General features: G+C 42.4%; 1 protein-coding gene across 4 annotated transcripts in view; it reads left to right on the plus strand.

Annotated features, from left to right (window-relative positions):
* SLC2A9 (solute carrier family 2 member 9) overlaps nt 1-18,924 on the plus strand; it is a 201,470-nt gene that overhangs the window by 42,215 nt on the left and 140,331 nt on the right. For all 4 annotated transcript variants that reach the window (XR_004539921.1, XM_033949181.1, XM_033949198.1 and 1 more), the window contains exons 5-6: nt 3,293-3,417; nt 11,205-11,350. Coding sequence is in view for 3 of the 4 variants with exons in the window: in XM_033949181.1 (XP_033805072.1) it covers nt 3,293-3,417; nt 11,205-11,350 (271 nt within the window). In the remaining variant the exon portion in view is untranslated. The remainder of the gene's footprint in view (nt 1-3,292; nt 3,418-11,204; nt 11,351-18,924) is intronic.

Below are 18,924 nucleotides of genomic sequence, written 5' to 3' on the forward strand. Positions count from 1 at the left end.
AAAGGATGGCAGAGAAGCTGATGTGCTAGTAGGGGACAGAAGCAGGTCAAGACAAGGTTAAGTCTGGTATTAGATGAGCGAACCCATGTCCAAGTAAATTCCTTCTATATTTGTTTTAAAGTGTCTGATCATATTTCAAATATTTTATGTTTGTGGATATCTCTAAAGTCTCCTTTCATTATGCTGATAATGGTTACTAATGTAGGAATCCCAATGAGGAGTCATGTTTTTTCCTCTTTTGCATTATATTGTATCAGTATAGCTTTATTCTTACCTTTAACTTCTGAACAATTTCAGCATCTGTCATCATGTTTTCTACATTGGATAATACACCACAACACAGGACGGCCACTAGGTGGCATGATTCAGTAAACAGCACGTTTATATTTATTTAAAATTTAATATACCGCTCCTACATTTTTCTGACCTAAACGGTTTACAAAGGGCTCCTTTTACAAAGGTGTGTTAGGGCCTTAATGCGCGGAATAGCACACGCTAAAATGCCGCGTGCGCTAGCTACTACCGCCTCCTCTTGAGCAGACGGTAGTTTTTCGGGTAGCGCGTGCTATAGCGCACGCTAATCCGGTGCATGCGCTAAAAACGCTAGCGCACCTTTGTAAAAGGAGCCCAAAGTATCAAACTAAAATGAAATTAGGTACTTGAGAAAAACTATCCTCTCTGTCCCGAAGACTCACAATCTAACTAAAGTACCTGATAAATTAAAAATATGTAATAACAACATATAATACACTTCCAAGATCAAAAATCAAAGACAGAGAAAATAGAAAGAATCAAAGAAGATAAAAAATTAAAAATGAAATAAAACAAATTTAAGACACAGAAAAATCTCTGATGCGGCCTGATAGCAAACAGTCATATTTTAGTGCCGGTCTTAATACAACTCCCGGCACAGCACACTTCACAGATCCGCCACTGGCAGAGCTTGAGAGCATCAAAGAAATTAACATTTGTAAAACATATCCACCAAAAATGTTATATGAAATAAATAAATCCAAATCAACATGAATCAGTACAAATTAATACAAATTAAGTACAGTACAGTGTACAGTAAGTACAGTGTCAAAGCTGGAAGGAGGGCTCTTCATTACCTCTAGTAGACAAACACTCGGGGTCTGTCTGGTATACATTCAGGAAGGATGGGAAATGGAAGGAGATCTGTACATAAATTTGAAAATTACCATTAGCAATGTTCGAGAGGACTATTCAAAGGCGTTTCTACATATAAACTAGGGTTTGAAGCACAGAAATACAGTTTTCAAAAGTTGTCCGGAATAGCCATCCAGATGATTACGCATAACTGGAAGAGTTATGACAGACTTAATTACACATTTTGGTGGGCAAATATTTGTTCCACGTATAAATATGAGAGAATGAATGCGGAGTGTTTGGGGTCTAGTATGACATTCAATAAGGTGCGGAGCCCATTGACTGCATATGTTGAGTTGCAATGAATGTCAGGTATCTCCCTTTTTACAGATTCCTTACACATTCAGGGTGGGGTGGGGGGAGGGCAAGGTATTTGGGTTTGCTAAATGTATTTATCTATAATATTGTAATAATATATACATGTACAGTGTAATAGTTATGTGAGGAAGGGAAGGAGAAAAGGATTGGTAATGTATTAATTTTGTGTATTTTAAGCACTGTCAAAATTTGAAAATCAATAAAGAATTAAAAAAAAAAAAAAAAAAGTTGTCCAACACGTACATTTACCACACCTTGCTATTACCATGGCGGTCACCAGCCTGTGGGATCCCAGTTCTGCAAGTTGCTGATTCTTGTGATAAATGAATAACGCTGATCATAGAAAACAACTTTTGAAAATGATTCGGGGTGCTGAACTCAAAAAACTCATCATAAATTTCCTCTCGTCCTGCAAAGTAAAACAAAATACATCTGGTTAGTGGCGTAGTGAGGGTGAGCAGTGCCCAAGGCGGTGGTGCCTCTCTCCCACCTTCTTCCCTGCCCCCCCTGCCACGCACCCCTTCCCCATACCTTTTTAACTTTGGCGCAAGCAGCCATGAACTTGCTGCCCGCATTGGCTTCGGTGCGCTCTCTGAGGTCACTTCCCAGGCACGGGTCCCGGAAGTGACGTCAGAGAAAGCGCTGAAGCCGATGCGGGCAACAAGTTCATGGCTGTTCACACCAAAGATAAAAAGGTACGGGGGGGGGGGGGAAGGAAGGGGTGCGGACACAGTAGGGGAAGGAGTGGGCAGAAGAGGAGGGGTGCCAGTGTCCTGAGGAAGACCACGCCCGGGGCAGACCACTTCCTGCACCTCCCGCCACTTCATCTGTTCCTGCACCTCCCGCCACTGCATCTGGTAGAGAATGGCCAGCCTATATCTAAATGTTAAGAGCAGGGCAGGTAATGTAGACAAATCACTCTCCTCCCTCTCAGTTTGGGGGGATGAGAGCGGGAGGGGGGTATACCTTTTTTTTTGTATTATTCCTGATGGTAATGATGGATGGGGGAGGGAATTTTTATCTTTTCTATAGATACTGATTGATTATAAGTGCTTGGTTGATTATCATTATTTGTATGTAAATTGTATTGCACTTTTTGTTGGCATTAAAAACTAAAGTTAAAAAAAAAAAAAAAGATCAGCCCTGGATGTCAAATATACTAACCCCCTCTTCTATTAAACTGTGCTAGCAGTTTTTAGCGCAGAGACGCGCTGAATGGCTCGCGATGCTTCTGACTCTTATAGGAACTCTATGAGCATCAGAAGCAGCGCAGGCCATTCAGCGTGGTTCACCGTGCTACAAACTTCTAGGGCAGTTTAATAGAAGATGCCCTAAGTGTGCCACTGCCAGAGATCTCTAGAGGTATTTTTGCATTACTACTGTTAGGGTTCAAGCTGCCATATAAGGACAAAAGACTGATCTGATGAAAGAGAATAAACCTCAACAAAACCTTGTCAAAGATGCATTAAGTTAGTCCAATAAAAAGGTATCACCTGTGTCTTATGGTTGTTGATTATTATTTCTACTTATCCAAGTGGACTAACACTGCAACTACAATTCTAAGCCTTTAAAGAGGGTTACAGCAACCAGGTGAATTATCTTAATATAGCACTATGTACTCTCATGGCGCTAGAGAATATAGTGAATTTAGCTATTTTGTTTGTGCACATATGATTACTATACAGTCTGCTACGTACAGTACTTTTTAAATCCTGTTAAACCATTATTCATTCTTACTATGCATCATGACCTCTTGCCAGTTGAAATGGCCTTGCCATATTCACTTCTATTTTGAATCTCCTTTCAGGAAAGGCACACTGCTTCTCAACAATTTATTTGCTGTCGTGGCAGCACTGCTTATGTCTCTCTCGCAGCTTTCTGGATTCTTTGAGTTGCTTATAGTGGGACGTTTCATTATGGGCGTAGATGGAGGTAAGTTTTCTCCTCGTTTAACTGACATGCTGAGCATCAAAACATCCACTGTCTAATAGGATACATCATTGCACAATCTGGGTGAAGCTTAAATTCACAAACTTGGTGGCATGGATAGCTCAGCTTTTAATCTTTCTGTGTTGTAATTGGGTAGGGAAAAACAACCGTGTAACCTTTCTATGAAGTGCTCTGAGGTATTAATAGATGAAGGGACATATGAAAACCAAAAAAACCTGTCACAAGATATCATAGAGGAATTAACATGATTTGACATTTTCTAAATTTTCCAGAAATATCTGTCCTGTCTCTTGTGTGATATTAGCAAACATAGGCTAGTGTGTTAGATAATTCAGACCTTATTCACAAAGGCCTGTAGCTTTTCTTGGTACTCCTATTAGACTAAGGATCATATGAAGGACAGTTCTATAACAGGTGTCTATTCTATAAAGCAATGTGTGCACTTACCATAGATATTCAGCGTTTTTTTTTAACACTGACTGTTGCTAGCTAAATTAGCCCCCAATACTCAGTGCCAGGACATGTCCAAGCACAAGCACTGGATATTGGGGACTAAATATAGGCGGGATGGGCCCTGGAGCTTATGTAGGCCTGTCCAATATTCAGCTGGGACCTGCATAAGATTTAAGCGGCCCTAGCTGAATTGGGCTGAGACCCACATATCTTTTTTAAAAAAAAAGATCCATCAAAGACCCTGATCCCCCTTCTTCCTCCCCGACAATGCCTCCTCTTTCCCTTTCACCTCCCCCAGCTTCCCCAGTGCCTACCTGTATCGCTGGCCAGCAGGGTCATTGGAACCAGCAGCATAGGCCTCTCATTCCTGCCTCTTACGATACCTTTCCGAAATGGCTACTGGGAGACTGGGCATCAAAATGGTAGATGACATTTAATGTTAGCAAGTGCAATGGAGAGGGAGAGTGTGGTGCAGTGGTTAAAGCTACAGCCTCAGCACCCTGAGGTTGTGGGTACAAACCCACGCTGCTCCTTGTGACCCTGGGCAAGTCACTTAATCCCTCCATTGCCCCAGGTACATTAGATAGATTGTGAGCCCACCAGGACAGCCAGGGAAAAATCCTTGAGTACCTGAATAAATTCATGTACAGTGTTCCCCTGGTCGTTTGCGGTCGGTGGTTCGCGGTCCCGGTCATTCGCGGTATTTTCCAACCGCGAACCGCCGACAAGGAGAGGGCAACAGGAGAGGCAGGAGAGAGCAGCCGGAGCGCTGCGATTGCAGGAAATCACTCATGGTATGCTCCTGATTGGATAAGGCCCGACTTAGTGCAGGAAGAGGCGGTCGGAGCATACCGCGAGTGATTTCCTGCACTCACGGAGCTCCGGCTTCTCTCCTGTTGCCCTCTCCCGCTGCCCTCTTCAGTCTCCCCCATGAAAAACCGTATTCGCGGTTTTTCAAGATTCACGGGGGTTCCTGGAACGGAACCCCTGCGAATATCAGGGGAGTACTGTATTCCCTTCTTCCTCAGATCAGAAATCTGATCTGAGGAAGAAGGGATTACCTTCAAAAGCTAATCATAAACTACATTGTTAGTCTAAAAAAAAAAAGGTAATATATTTTTTCCTTTATATTTTTGTTTTATTTCTACATATTACCTTGAAGAGATGACTAATACAACCACCACACCTATTCACTCAGGAAAGAAATGGAAAACAAGAATGAGAATGTTATATTGTCCTTGTATTGCTTCATGGGCGGCTGCACCTTGAATAATTTGCAATTCTGATCGCTGCAATTCAAAAAAGATATAGCAGAATTAGAAAATGTACAGAGAAGATTGACAAAAATGATAAAAGGGATGGAATAACTTCCCTATGAGGAAAGGCTAAAGTGGCTAGGGCTCTTCAACCTGGAGTTGAGTTGGCTCTGTGGAGATATGATAGAGGTCTATGAAATACTGAGTGGAGTGGAACAGGTAGATGTGAATCGTTTGTTTCCTCTTTCCAAAAATACTAGGACAAAGGGCATGCAATGAAACTATTAAATGGTAGATTTAAGACAAACTGGAGAAAATATTTCTTCACTATACATGTAATTAAACTCTGGAATTTGTTGCCGGATAATGTAGTAAATGCAGTTAGCTTAGAAGGGTTTAAAAAAAGGTTTGGATAACTTCCTAAAAGAAAAGTCCATAAGCCATTATTAAGATGAACTTGGGGAAATCCATTGCTTATTCCTAGGATACTCTTTGGGATCTTGCCAGGTACTTGTAACCTGGGTTGGCCATTATTAGGATACTGGGCTTAACAGACCTTAAGTCTATCCTAGTATGTCAACTCTTATGTTCTTATGTTCATTCAAATCTTTAACACACACTCAGTCTTAATTCCCTTCTTTCTTCTCAAGTTTCAAGTTTTATTGATTTTGATATACCAACCATCAAATTAATATCTGGCCGGTTAACAATCGAATTAAAAAGATAGGGAAAACTAAGAAAAATAAAAATTGGTAGATTAATAATAATGTGTGAACATAAAAAAAAACATTTACCAGACGTACTGGAAAGTGAGGGTGGAATAAAGGGATGGGTAAAGTTACATATTTGAGAAGAAAAAAGGAGATAGTAGGGTTTGGGTAATACATAAAGGGAGGGGTTGCTTTGTCAAAGAGATTGTTGTGAATAGGAAGAAGAAGAAGAATGGTTCTAAAGATTATTAAATGCATCACAGAACAGGAAAGTTTTTATCTCTTCTGTTTACTTGCCCACTAACCTCTTCGTATTTCCATTTTCCTTCCCTCCTCAACTTTAGTATAACCCTTAGCATGTATAGGATCTCCTCTCTTCCCTTTTCCCAATTTGACTTTATTAATTGTTACCCTCTTTTGGTTCTTTTAGAACATTGTCAACCGCTTTGCTGCATTTATTTTTGGTGTGATTTGTAGTACATCAAGATTTTATAAATAAATTCTAGCTGCTGCAGCCCTAGCAACTCAAAGAAGATTACACAGAATGGGCCTTATTCTATAAGTGGCACCTAACATGGCAGGCATCTGGAAAACGGGTGTCTGTCATGTGTCAGTGACGGACAGGTGTCACTTACAGAATCACAGCTAGCAAGGACTCTAGGTGCCGGAAATATAGGCCAGGGTTTTACATCCCATTTCCGGTGCCCATGGTCCTTGTAGAATTGTGACCAGCGGCACCTAGTGACACCAAAATCCAGTGCCACCCGTAAACATGCCCACTTCTGGTCTTCAATGTAACTTTCAGCACTATTTACTAGGTAACTTAGAATGAAGCCCACATTAGTTTTATAATCAACTGAGAGAATTTTTCTCACAGCATTACTCCTTCATTCACACGTGTAGTTAATCATTCACTGTTCCTCAGCGGGCCACCATGCGCTCAAACAATCTCATTGAGCATGGCTTTACGCCCCCCCTCCTCATCGGAACCAGCGTGTTTTACTCTTATTTTAAATTTATTTGAAATTTATAGTTAAAGTTTCAATACTTAAAGTACTTAGCTTTGTGCTAGATGTTAAACCGGGGAGTTCTTAGTATGTACTAAGAACTCCCCGGTTTAACATCTAGCACAAAGCTAAGTACTTTAAGTATTGAAACTTTAACTATAAATTTCAAATAAATTTAAAATAAGAGTAAAACACGCTGGTTCCGATGAGGAGGGGGGGCGTAAAGCCATGCTCAATGAGATTGTTTGAGCGCATGGTGGCCCGCTGAGGAACAGTGAATGATTAACTACACGTGTGAATGAAGGAGTAATGCTGTGAGAAAAATTCTCTCAGTTGATTATAAAACACTTCTGGTCTTCGGCATCACCTGGACCAAGGCACCAGTCTTGGAGGGCACTTAGGGGCGCTTAATGTTTTAAAATGTTTTTAAAATTTATTTTAATGATGCAACCAATTATTGCGCCACTTAAAATCAATTAAAACACTGAGGTTAGGTGCTGGTAAGCACAATCTAGGTGCCTACCGGTGCCTAACTTTCGGTGACCTTTAGCAAGTGGGAAATGATCGCCGACCCCAAAACTACCACGGGACGTCTGAGTGCATACTGCAATAATGCCTTTTTAGCTTGCGTTAAGCATGCGCTAGTGCTCACTATAAATTAGTAAAATGATCCCTTTATGTGAAACATCATTTATATGTGTGTGGCGCAGTGGTTAAAGCTACAGCCTCAGCACCCTGGGGTTGTGGGTTCAAACCCACGCTGCTCCTTGTGATCCTGGGCAAGTCACTTAATCACCCCATTATCCCAGGTACATTAGATAGATTGTAAGCCTATTAGGACAGACAGAAAAAAATGCTTGAGTACCTGAATAAATTCATGTAAAGTGTTCTGAGCTCCCTTGGGAGAGCAGTACAGAAAATTGAATAGTGTGAAACACTTCAGCCTACCAGAGCTGGTATTGTGACATCATAATGCTTCATTCCACCAGTGCCTAAGAACCAACCTCATCAGTGATGTCACAATGGCTTGATTGTCCTGTACTTGGCTTACTTTTATTACATTTTGATTTCTAGAATGGTGCAGTGGTTAACCCTTTCAGGACCATAAGGATCGTAGGCCAATTTTTGTGGTTTTGACGACATTTTTATGGTAAAAAGGGCTTGCAGATGCCAAAAAATTGATTTTTTTTTGTGAAATATCATTATTTTTATTTTAAAAAATCAAACTTCTGGCTTATGGACAGTGTGGCAAGTGAATCTTCTCGTCAATCTGGCAACGACGCTAATGAATGAATGTCGGAACCAGTTTGTTTACATAAAGGCAGTATCATATGGAATCCGTACATATCAAATTTAGAACTATAGACTATCCCAATCAAAATTTATAGGATTTTAAAGTTATGGGACAAATATGTCCCTTGGTCCTGAAAGGGCTACAGCTGCAGCTTCAGCACCCTGGGGTTGTGGGTTCAAACCCATGCTGCTCCTTGTGACCCTGGGCAAGTCACTTAATCCCCCCATTACCCCAGGTACATTAGATGGATTGTGAGCCCACTGGGACAGAAAGGGAAAAATACTTGAGTACCTGAAATTCATGTAAACCGTTCTGAGCTCCCTTGGGAGAACGGTTTAGAAAATTAAATAAATAAATATATATATATTCTTATTTTTTTAATAACTTTAAATATTTTAAATTAGTATAAAAATACTTTAATATTAACATAAATCACTTATCTCAGCTAGCCTTGATACTGGAGTTATGACCCAACATGTTTCGCACATTATCGTGCTTTTTCAAGGGTCTCCCGAGGCTGCTCCTGTCACCCAACTCCCTATAGTATATACTGAGATAAGTGATTTATGTTAATATTAAAGTATTTTTTATACTAATTTAAAAATATTTAAAGTTATAAAAAAATATATATATATATTTAAAAATATAATATGTCGAGACCGATGATGAGTTGCACCATGTGATTCTTCCCGCATCAGAATAATTTACAGTGGCGGAGTGGTGGGGCTGAGGTCTCTTCATAGAGATCTATGGTATTCATTAAAACAATTATATCTGGAACTTTGAGCTATTGGTAATATTGTTACAGTTCTGGAAGGAGATATTGGTGAATATTGCCACTTTGGTTTCTTCATATTTGGCAGGTAGTTTTCTGTGCCAGATAAAGCATCGACAGTGTTGGCATGATGGGGGGAGGACATTATTGGAAAGAAGGATTTTAGTATTCTGTAACCTTATTATGGCATTTTTATGAGGTCTTACGCTATATTTTTGTATATTAAAATTGTATTTCTTTGATAAATTAATTTAAACTTGGCATGCCACACTGCGCTAACTGATAAAAATGTGCAGTTTTACGGTGTTAATGGAACTCGGCTGGAAAGGTTTGATTTATGTAACATTGCTGTTGCACTGTGAAAGACTATGAAAATAAAATTGCTTTCAATGTAATTTAATTTCTTTCAGAGTTTTAAATACATTAAATTGAATTAAATATCTGTGCATTTCCGTGGCTGCTCTGAGAGTAAAAAGGAAACATACTTTATGCCTTTGCTTGAATCTCGTCTTCTAAGTTGCATTTTCTTTCTGATGTACTACCAGCAAAGAGATGTGCCGCTGCCAGAAATAAATGTTGGTCAATCCCACTAAATCCAGCCAAGCAAACAAGAAAAGGGAAGAACACTTACCTCAATGTGTGTCAAACAAACAGAAACAAGGCATGCGAGGTGTCATAGAACAACCAAAGAGTAAATTTATTAACATCCTAGTATGTTTACTTTTTCTGTTTGTTTGAGCCAATCCCACTGAGCAATCTTATTACTATTAATTATTTCTATAGCGCTACCAGGCACAAAGTACAAAGTCACAAAGAAGACAGTCCCTGCTTGAAGGATCTTACATTCTAAACCAGGGGTGTCCAACCTGTGGCCCGAGGGCCGCATGCGGCCCCGTGAACTATTTTGTGTGGCCCCGGTCGAGGGCAATGCAGTGTTTTCCTCTGCTGCCTCTGGGAGTTTACCGTCTTGCCGGCTCCCTCCTCTGTCTTGCTGCAGCTTTTGCGCATTTGTGCGGCTCCAGAAACATTTTTTCAGCCAATGCGGCCCAGGGAAGCCAAAAGGTTGGACACCCCTGATATTCTAAACAGACAAACAAGATGTCATGGATACAGTTAAGGGGAACACTTAATCTGCCGGCTTGATTGGTGAGCAGTGGTTATGGATTGAAAGCTATATCAAAAAGGTGGGTTTCAGTCTGGTTTTAAACAAGGGAAGGGGCTTGGTGGACAAACTCAGGTAATTTATTCCAGGCATAGGGTGCAGCTAGATGAAAGGAACCAAGTCTGGAATTGGCAGTGGAGGAGAAAGGTACAGCTAAGAGTGACTTATCTGAGGAATGGCGTTCGCTGGGAGGTGTATAAGGAGAGAGGAGAGATATTGAGGGGCAGCAGAATAAGCCCCAGCCAATTGGGTTTGAAGACCCACTAAATATAAAGGTAAACTGCAGTCCTCGCAGCTTAGCTTGAAGAAAGCCACAGCATGATGGCTGAAACGTCAGTTCTACCTGACCAGATGCGGCGTGACTTGGAAGACTGTGACAAGCAAATGGAAGTTTAATGCAACTTGCTTTAAACTTAACAAGCTGTGCTATTCATGGTATTGTTAACTTTGCTCCCAAGCATCAATTTAAAGGGACACATGCACCTCCCCATAACCTATTGGGATCTTCTGGCAATCCTGGCAGGATTGATTCCTAGATGTTCATGCCCTGCTGGCTCAGAATGGAAGCCTGATCCCCTAGCAGTACTACCTCAAGACTACTGCTAGGGGGACTGAGGCTGCCATTTTGAATCAGGAAGCCCTGGAGCAGGAACTTCTGGGGATTGTTCTTACCTTGCCACTACCTATCGGGAGCTGGAAAGGTATGTGGATTGGAAAAGAGATCATGAAGGAGGGGTTATAAATGGATGGAAGGGTTTTTTTGAGAGGGAATTTTTGCCTAAGCCACAAGCCCAGAGAAGTTTTTGGCTTGCAGCAGGCATAAATCCCAGCTGCAGCAATGCAAACATAAATTTGCTAAAGGAATTTATTAACCTACTGGTTAGTAGCCAGCCTTCTATATATGTTATTGTTTTATTGTATCCAAAATTAGTTATTCCTTTGCAGACTATCTCCCCCTCAAACTGGCTTCAAGTGCATGTGCTAGGTTCTTTCAAGCAGAACTGAATGAGGGCAACTTTCAGACAGCCAATGTGCTCTGGGTAAATATCTGTGAAAAACTTTCTGCATGAAACTTGTATTCTAAAATTGTAGTTTGCTTGTTTGTTCTACAGGCATAGCTCTTAGTACACTTCCCATGTATTTGAGTGAAATATCGCCCAAGCATATCCGTGGTTCTCTGGGTCAGGTTACAGCTACATTCATCTGTGTCGGAGTGTTCACTGGCCAGGTATTGGGACTACCAGAACTCTTTGGAAAGGTAAAGCACTTTTGTCTTTATTATTTCTCAGAGCAGGTCGAAGGAAGTGTATACAGTAAGGGGATAATTCTATAAGAAACTGCCTATAGGCAACAAGGCTATATAGGTCACCTAAAAAATCAGCGCCAACAAGTGCAATTAAACAAAAGTTAGGAACATTGTACAGAACCACACTTGGGTATTGCTAGGCATCCTAACTTTTAGGCGCACTGCATTTAAGCCAGGATTTTCTTGGCCTAAATGCCTGCACCTAAGTTAAGCGCACAGTGGCGCCTAACTGAAAAGCACGGCCAAATAGTGATTTAAATTCAAATACGAATAATCTGGGGTTCTGCTGTGGTAAATCCTACTGAAATAAACACTTTGACCCCCTTTTATCAAGCTGCGGTAGAACATTTTAGCGCAGGCCAGCAACATAAATGCTCCGACACTCATAGGAATTGAACAAGCATTTACCTCGCTGACCTGCACTAAAATGCTCTACCATGGATTGATAAAGCGGGGCCTTAATCTATGATTCTTTATTATATATATAATATTTATATATTTTATTATTTATTATATGTTGCTTCTTTTATTATTTATCCAAGAAAGAATACTATTTAAATTCTACTGCATGATATTCAAAACCCTAAATGGAAACAGCCCAGCCTACCTAAACAATCGCCTCACCCAAGCAACCTCAACCAGACATAGAAAAACGCACTCCCCATTCACACCTCCCCCGATCAAGGAAGTAAAACGGACAAAACAATACGATGGCCTCCTAGCCACTTGAGCCGCAAAACTGGATAACCAAATCTCCAACCTACTGTTAACCACCCCAGACTACAAGATTTTCAGAAAAGAAATAAAAACTATACTCTTCAAGAAATTCCTGAAACAGTCCTAACCACACCTACTCTTAACAACTCTTACTCTTAACAACACTTACTCTTAACAACTCTAGAAATGACAATTGATCGACTCTTTACAACTCTCTACAAATGATCTACTCTTTACAACTCTAGAAATGACAATTATTCTTCCATTGTAACCCCCATTCTTTATATCTTTTGTAACCCCCATTTTTATATCTTTTGTAATCCGCCTTGAACCGCAAGGTAATGACGGAATAGAAATCTCTAATGTAATGTAATGTAATTATATAAAGCTAAATGCCTAGTATTTGTATTCGGCCAAGTAATATTTTTCGTCCAAATCACAGGTGTCAAAGTCGGTCCTCGAGGGCCGCAATCCAGTCGGGTTTTCAGGATTTCCCCAATGAATATGCATGAGATCTATTATCATACAATGAAAGCAGTGCTTGCAAATAGATCTCATGCATATTCATTGGGGAAATCCTGAAAACCCGACTGGATTGCGGCCCTCGAGGAGGGACTTTGACACCCCTGGTCCAAATAGTAAAATATGCTAGTATTTGATGGAGCATACTATGCAAGTGATATAATTTTAGAATGATGTAATTTATATTTGTACTTCTTCAATCTAGGTGTAAGCCTTTACACCAGCTCCATCACTGGCATAAATGCGTGTGCATAAAAACATACATACACATTTAATTGGTTCTTGCAGAGTTCGATAAAGAAAAGTAAGTGTCTACTTTTCTTAAATAGTTCCTAAATAGACACATTCTAGGCATCTAAAAATAGGTGCATTCCACATGCTCACAATAACCCTCTTTATTTTATATCACTTTTATAACACAAAATTTGTTGCTCTGTAGCCTATGCTAAAATAATTAGGGGAGGGGCGAATTCATCAAAGGACACTAACTACGGTAACCCTAACCCGCTCCCTCCCCCCCCCCCTTTACTATGCCACTATCTGAAATACTGGTGGAGGCAGAAAGGAACTGTAAAAGTCAGAGAGGCTGGGTGATAGGGACAGGGACTGTTGGTGGAGCTGTGGGAAGGGAGAAGACGCAGGTTGTGAGGGTGAGAAGAACTCAGGAAGAGCATGGGCTATGTATGTGAGAGAAGGTTGCTAGCAGAAGGAGGCATGATCTGGGAGAGAGGAGAAAGATCGGACAGAGGGGACAAAACCTGCAGACAGAAGAGAAGCTGAAAGGGATGGAGAGTAACTGTGTCGGACTGGGGAAAGAACAGCATGGAAGAGAGAACAGACATGAAGGTGAGACATGGAGGAGAGAGTAAGTCTAGAAAGAAAATGAGATGAAGATCCAAGACGGCGTCAGCATAGGCTAACAGAGAGGAACACCTTGCGAGTCCGTTTTTAAAAATTACCTGGCCATTACCATCTTGGGGAAAATATGCCAAAGAGAAGAGGCAGGAGCGCTGCTAGTGCCTCGCGGTGCTCTGGGCTCATCGTCCTCGGCAACATCGACGAACTACTGAGACGTATGCAGGGCATGATGGCAGTGTCGGCTACTTCCCTGCTGGAGACACTGCAGAGAGGCGAGATGCAAGCGGTCTCCCAAGTGTTGGAAACAACGTTGAGCCCTGACATGTGAGCACCTCCCCCACAGCTTCACACCACCAGTTCTCCGCGTGAGGGGGTGCTTCCAGGAGGCGTTGAACACTCTCCCTTGGAGGCTAGAGAGATTGAATCGGAGAGCAGGAGTTCTGGTTCCCAGTCTTTTCAAAGGAGCCTGAACATGGATAGTGAGGACCAGATAACAACAGGAACAGGACCTTCCCAGCTGGAGCAGAGATGGGGAGAAACACCAATTGGTGAGCAGAGTGATTTGAACTTAAAATTTTCTTTACCTCAAAAACCCCATGAAGTTACCTTAGAAGCCCTGTGGGATTTGATTACTAACCTGGGAAAGAATATTAACTCTCAGTCCCAACAAATAGAAGGGAAATTAAAGAAGCATGATAATGACATTAATAAATTAAAACAAAAGATTGGTGCCTCTAAATCTTCAATAGATAAATTGCAAGAAATTACAAGAGATGCTAATCAAAGGATAACACAAACTTAAGAAGAAAACTTGAATCACTTGAGAATTTCTCCAGGAATAATAATCTTAGATTGATTAATTTCCCTAGGGTTACTACGATAACTCCTAGAGAAATGTTGAAACGTTACCTCTTGGAAATTTTGGAACTTCCTGAGGCTTCATTACCTCCATTTACACAAGTTTATTATCTAACGAGTAAGACACAGGATAACCAACAAGGGACAAATCAGGAACCTATGAATATATCAACCTTATTGGAAACATCTGATAGAGAAGTGGCTGTTCCAGCTATTTTACTACTGACTGTAGCTCTTACTCCTGATAAAAGTTGGCTTCTGAGAATGTTTTATAAAAATAAGCAAAAAGAATTCCTAGCTTATAAGATACAAATGTTCCCAGACCTAGCAAGGGATACACAAAGGCATAGAAGAGAATTCCTATTATTAAAACCTGGTGTTTTGGCTTTAGGGGCTACCTTTTTTCTTCGTCACCCGTGCAAGTGTGTAATTCAATATAAAACTCACAAATTTGTCTTTCTTGAGCCTCTCCAATTGATGACATTCCTGTCCCTGTCTCGTCTGGAGAAGGACAGTGCTGAATGAAAATCAGATACCCTAACCCAGGGGCAGGCAATTTCGGTCCTCGAGAGCCGGAGCCAGGTCAGGTTTGCAGGATATCCACAATAAATATGCATGAGATAGATTTGCATCTCAAGGAGGCAGTGCATGCAAATCCATCTCATACATATTCAATGTGGATATCCTGAAAACCTGACCTGGCTCCGGCTCTCGAGGACCGGAATTGCCTACCCCTGCCCTAAGTAACTAAACTAAACTAAACTAAATCTTGGGTTTATATACCGTGCCATCTCCACATTTGTGGAGCTCGGCACGGTTTACAAGAATTGTAATGAGAAAGGAACTCCAAGGGAGGGATGGGTGAAGGTCAGAGAGGGGAGAATGTTAGCGGGCTGGGATGTCAGAAGAGGAGGGAGTGTTAGGTTTTTGAGAAAAGCCAGGTTTTCAGATGTTTACGGAAGGGTTCGAGGGCACTCAGGTTCCTAAGAGGGGAGGCAAGGCTGTTCCAGAGCTCGATGAATCTGAAGAGGAGGGAGGTTCCCAGTTTTCCTGGGTGGGAGATGTCTTTTAGTGAGGGGAAGGATAATTTTAGTTTTTGGGTAGGTCTGGTGGTATTAAGATTTGAGGAATTCCAGGAAAGTGGAATTAATGGAGGAAGGATGCCGTGGAGGATCTTGAAAGTTAGGCAGATGCATTTGAAATGAACTCTGGAAATTATCGGGAGCCAATGAAGCTTGGAAAGAAGCGGTGAGACGTGATCAAATTTACTTTTTGCAAAGATAAGCTTGGCCGCGGCATTTTGAATCCGTTGGAGTTTGTGAAGGTTTTTCTTCGTTAGGCTTATGAAAATAGAATTGCAGTAGTCCAGTCTGGAGAGGATGATGGATTGGACAAGAACAGCGAAATGATTTTGGTGGAAACAGGATCTTACTTTCCTCAACATGTGTAGGCTGAAGTAGCATTTTTTTACCAGGGAGTTGAGGTGGTCATTGAAAGACAATGTGGAGTCAATGATGACGCCTAGGACCTTGCTGGAGAATTCTAGCTGCAGAGTGGAGCCAGAGGACAGTGGGATTGAGGTGGGTAGGTGAGCTAATTTTGGGCCGAGCCAAAGGAGTTTTGTCTTGGTTTCATTCAATTTCATTTGGACGGTGTGGGCCCAAGATTGGAGGTTCGAGATACAAGAAGATATGTTCTCTGAGAGATTGGTGAGATTCGAGTCGACCTCGAGGACAAGGATGTCATCAGCGTAGGTGTAAATTGTTTCAAGGGGGGATAGATGGAGGAGTTTTAGAGAGGTCATGTAGATGTTGAAAAGGATAGGAGATAAAGGTGAGCCTTGCGGGACTCCACAGATTGGTTTCCAGGGGGGGATGAGGTGCCATTCCTATTAACAGTGTAGGATCGGGAACGGAGGAATTTTGAGAACCATTCAAGGACTGTGGAGGTGATGCCGATCTCGGAGAGTTGGTAGATCAGGATATCGTGGTGGACAACGTCAAAAGCGGCGGAAAGATCGAATTGTAGGAGGACAGCGAACTTGTTACGGGAGTGGAGTTGTTGAACCTTGGAGATTAGGGAGGTCAATAGGGATTCAGTGCTGAAATTGGGGCGAAAGCCATATTGGTAAGGTAGGAGAATGGAAAATTTCTCTAGATGGGATGAGAGTTGGGTCGATATGATGGTCTCGAGCATCTTGGTTAAAAGAGGAATATTTGCTATTGGGCGATAGCTGGATGGTGAGGAAGGGTCAAGGTCAGGTTTTTTCAATAGAGGGGTTAAGGCGATATGGCCCATTTCTGGGGAGAAAAGGCCCGAATGTAGGGTGGAGTTTAGGAGTATGGTAATGGAGGAGATGGCTTGAGTGGGTATTTCCTCATAGAGGTAGGAGGGGAAAGGATCTAGAGAGCAATTGCATGATTTCAGTTTGAGGCAGAGTTTGAGGATGAGGGATTCAGATATGTGTACAAAGGCTGCCCAGAGTCTGTCGGCTGGGATATTGTTAGAGGCCGTTGGAGTAGAATTGGAGTCAGTGCGAACTAGGGAGTTGTAGGAGATTGCAGGTGGGAAGGAGCAGCGAAGGGTGGTGACCTTTTCATTGAAGAATTTTGCTAGGACTTCGGATGAGGGAGAGGAGGGGAGAGAGGTGGAGTCTTTTCTGGAGGTTAGAGAGCGCCAGATTTTGAAAAGTGTGCTGCTCTGGTTGTTGGATCTGGATATGTTCTCACCGTAGAAGTTTTTCCTAGCCTTTTTTAGTTCTGAATTGTAGAGCTTAATGTTAGCTCTCCAGGACTGTCTGTCTATAGGGGAGTTAGATTTTTTCCATATGCGCTCTAGGGCACGGCATTTCTGCTTTAGTTCTCTGTGATAAGGGAGGTACCAGGGGGCTTTGCGAGGGTAGGAGATGGATTTGGTGGAAAGGGGGGCAAGAGAGAGGTAGGTGGACTCGGAGAGGGAGGTCCAGTTATGCCAGTTGGATTCGGGATCTGCAGGTTTGGGAGCCGAAGAGAGTTGTTTGAGGAATTTCATCCAGAGCAGGTTGCTAGAAATTTTTTTGCGAAAGGTGATGGAATTGGAGGAGGGGGGAGGGGCCCCGAGGTGCGACATGAAGATGGGGAGGCAGAAGGTCCCAAGGAAGTGGTCAGACCAGGGGATCTGTTCCCAGTGGATGTTGCCGGCTGTGGTTTTGTTGGCGGTAAGGTCCAGGAAACTAATGAGGTCTAGAGTGTGTCCCTTTTCATGGGTTGGGGAAGGTGAAGGGGGGGAAAAATCAAGAGAGATGAGGAAGCTCTTCAGTTCGATCGTATCCTTGTTGGTGTTGTCATCAAGGTGGAGATTGATGTCCCCAATGATCAGAAGTCTTTGGAATTTGAGGAAGGCGTTTGAAATGGTTTCGAGAACGAGGTCAGAGGATTTGCTCCAAGGGGTAGGTGGGTGATAAAGGAGTAGGATACCCAGTGGGCGAGGTTGGAGTTCATCATTGACTGAGGCTAGCATGTATTCTAGAGAGGGGTGGTTGCTCTTTTCGATGAGCTGGACATTGAAGAATGATTTGTAAATTAGTGCCAGACCGCCTCCTTTTCGGGTAGTTCTGGGAGAGAAGAGACCTTGGTAGCCGTGGGAGCAGAGTTCGTTTTGTGTAAATAAGTCATCTTTTGTGATCCAAGATTCCGTGACGCATAGGAATCCTGGGTCAGAGTCTTCGAGTAGGTCTTTCAGGATTTGGATCTTATTGCAAGCGGATCTGGCATTGCAATAGAGTGTTGGGACAGTGGTGAGCGAGTCTGAAGCAAGGTTGGGGAGATTTGCGGAGGGAACAGGTTTTAGGGATGTGTGGTTGACTCTTCGAGTGTTTTTTTTGGAGGGATGATTTCTGGTGCGCAGCAATGTGGGGATTTTGAGACCAGGGCAGATGTTAGAGTTAATTGAGGGGTTGGGAAGGTTGGGGGAAGGAGGTTTCAAGCAGGGGGTGATGTATGGAGAAGAGCAGAGCAGGAGTAGAAGGAGCCATGAATGTGGCTTCGTGATGATGGGTTATTTTTTTTTTTTTGGAGAGCTTTATCGGGGAGGCGCTAGGTAGTTTGTATCAAAAGAGGAAGGGCGTTGGCATGGAGCCAGAGCTAGAGGAGGATGCACTAAGATATCTAGACTGGTTTGGTGATAGGGTAGTGAACTGGGTAGTCTGCTAGGTTGAGAACTGGATGATCAGCAATAAGGTGGGCTAAGAATCAGAACAGCTGGACAATCAAACTTAGGTAGCAGGATAATAACAGGAATAGTAAGAGACATTTAGAAGTAGTAAATGAGTATGTTCAGCGATGGGCTCTTCTGCGTCGGGAGGGGGGCGGAGCAGGGCTCCCACACTCCTCTCCTCGATGCAGAGGGGGCCCGAAGAGAAGGCAAGTTCCTCCGGTGTGAATGTGTTCAGCAGTCGGCTCTCCTGTGTCGGGAGGGGGGGGCGGAGCAGGGCTCCCACGCACTTCTCCTCGATGCAGAGGGGGCTCGAAGAGAAGGCAAGTTCCTCGGTGTGAATGTGATTTCAGCAGTCGGCTCTCCTGTGTCGGGAGGGG

This window comes from Geotrypetes seraphini, chromosome 1 (assembly GCF_902459505.1).
Source record: "Geotrypetes seraphini chromosome 1, aGeoSer1.1, whole genome shotgun sequence".
NCBI lineage: Eukaryota > Metazoa > Chordata > Amphibia > Gymnophiona > Dermophiidae > Geotrypetes > Geotrypetes seraphini.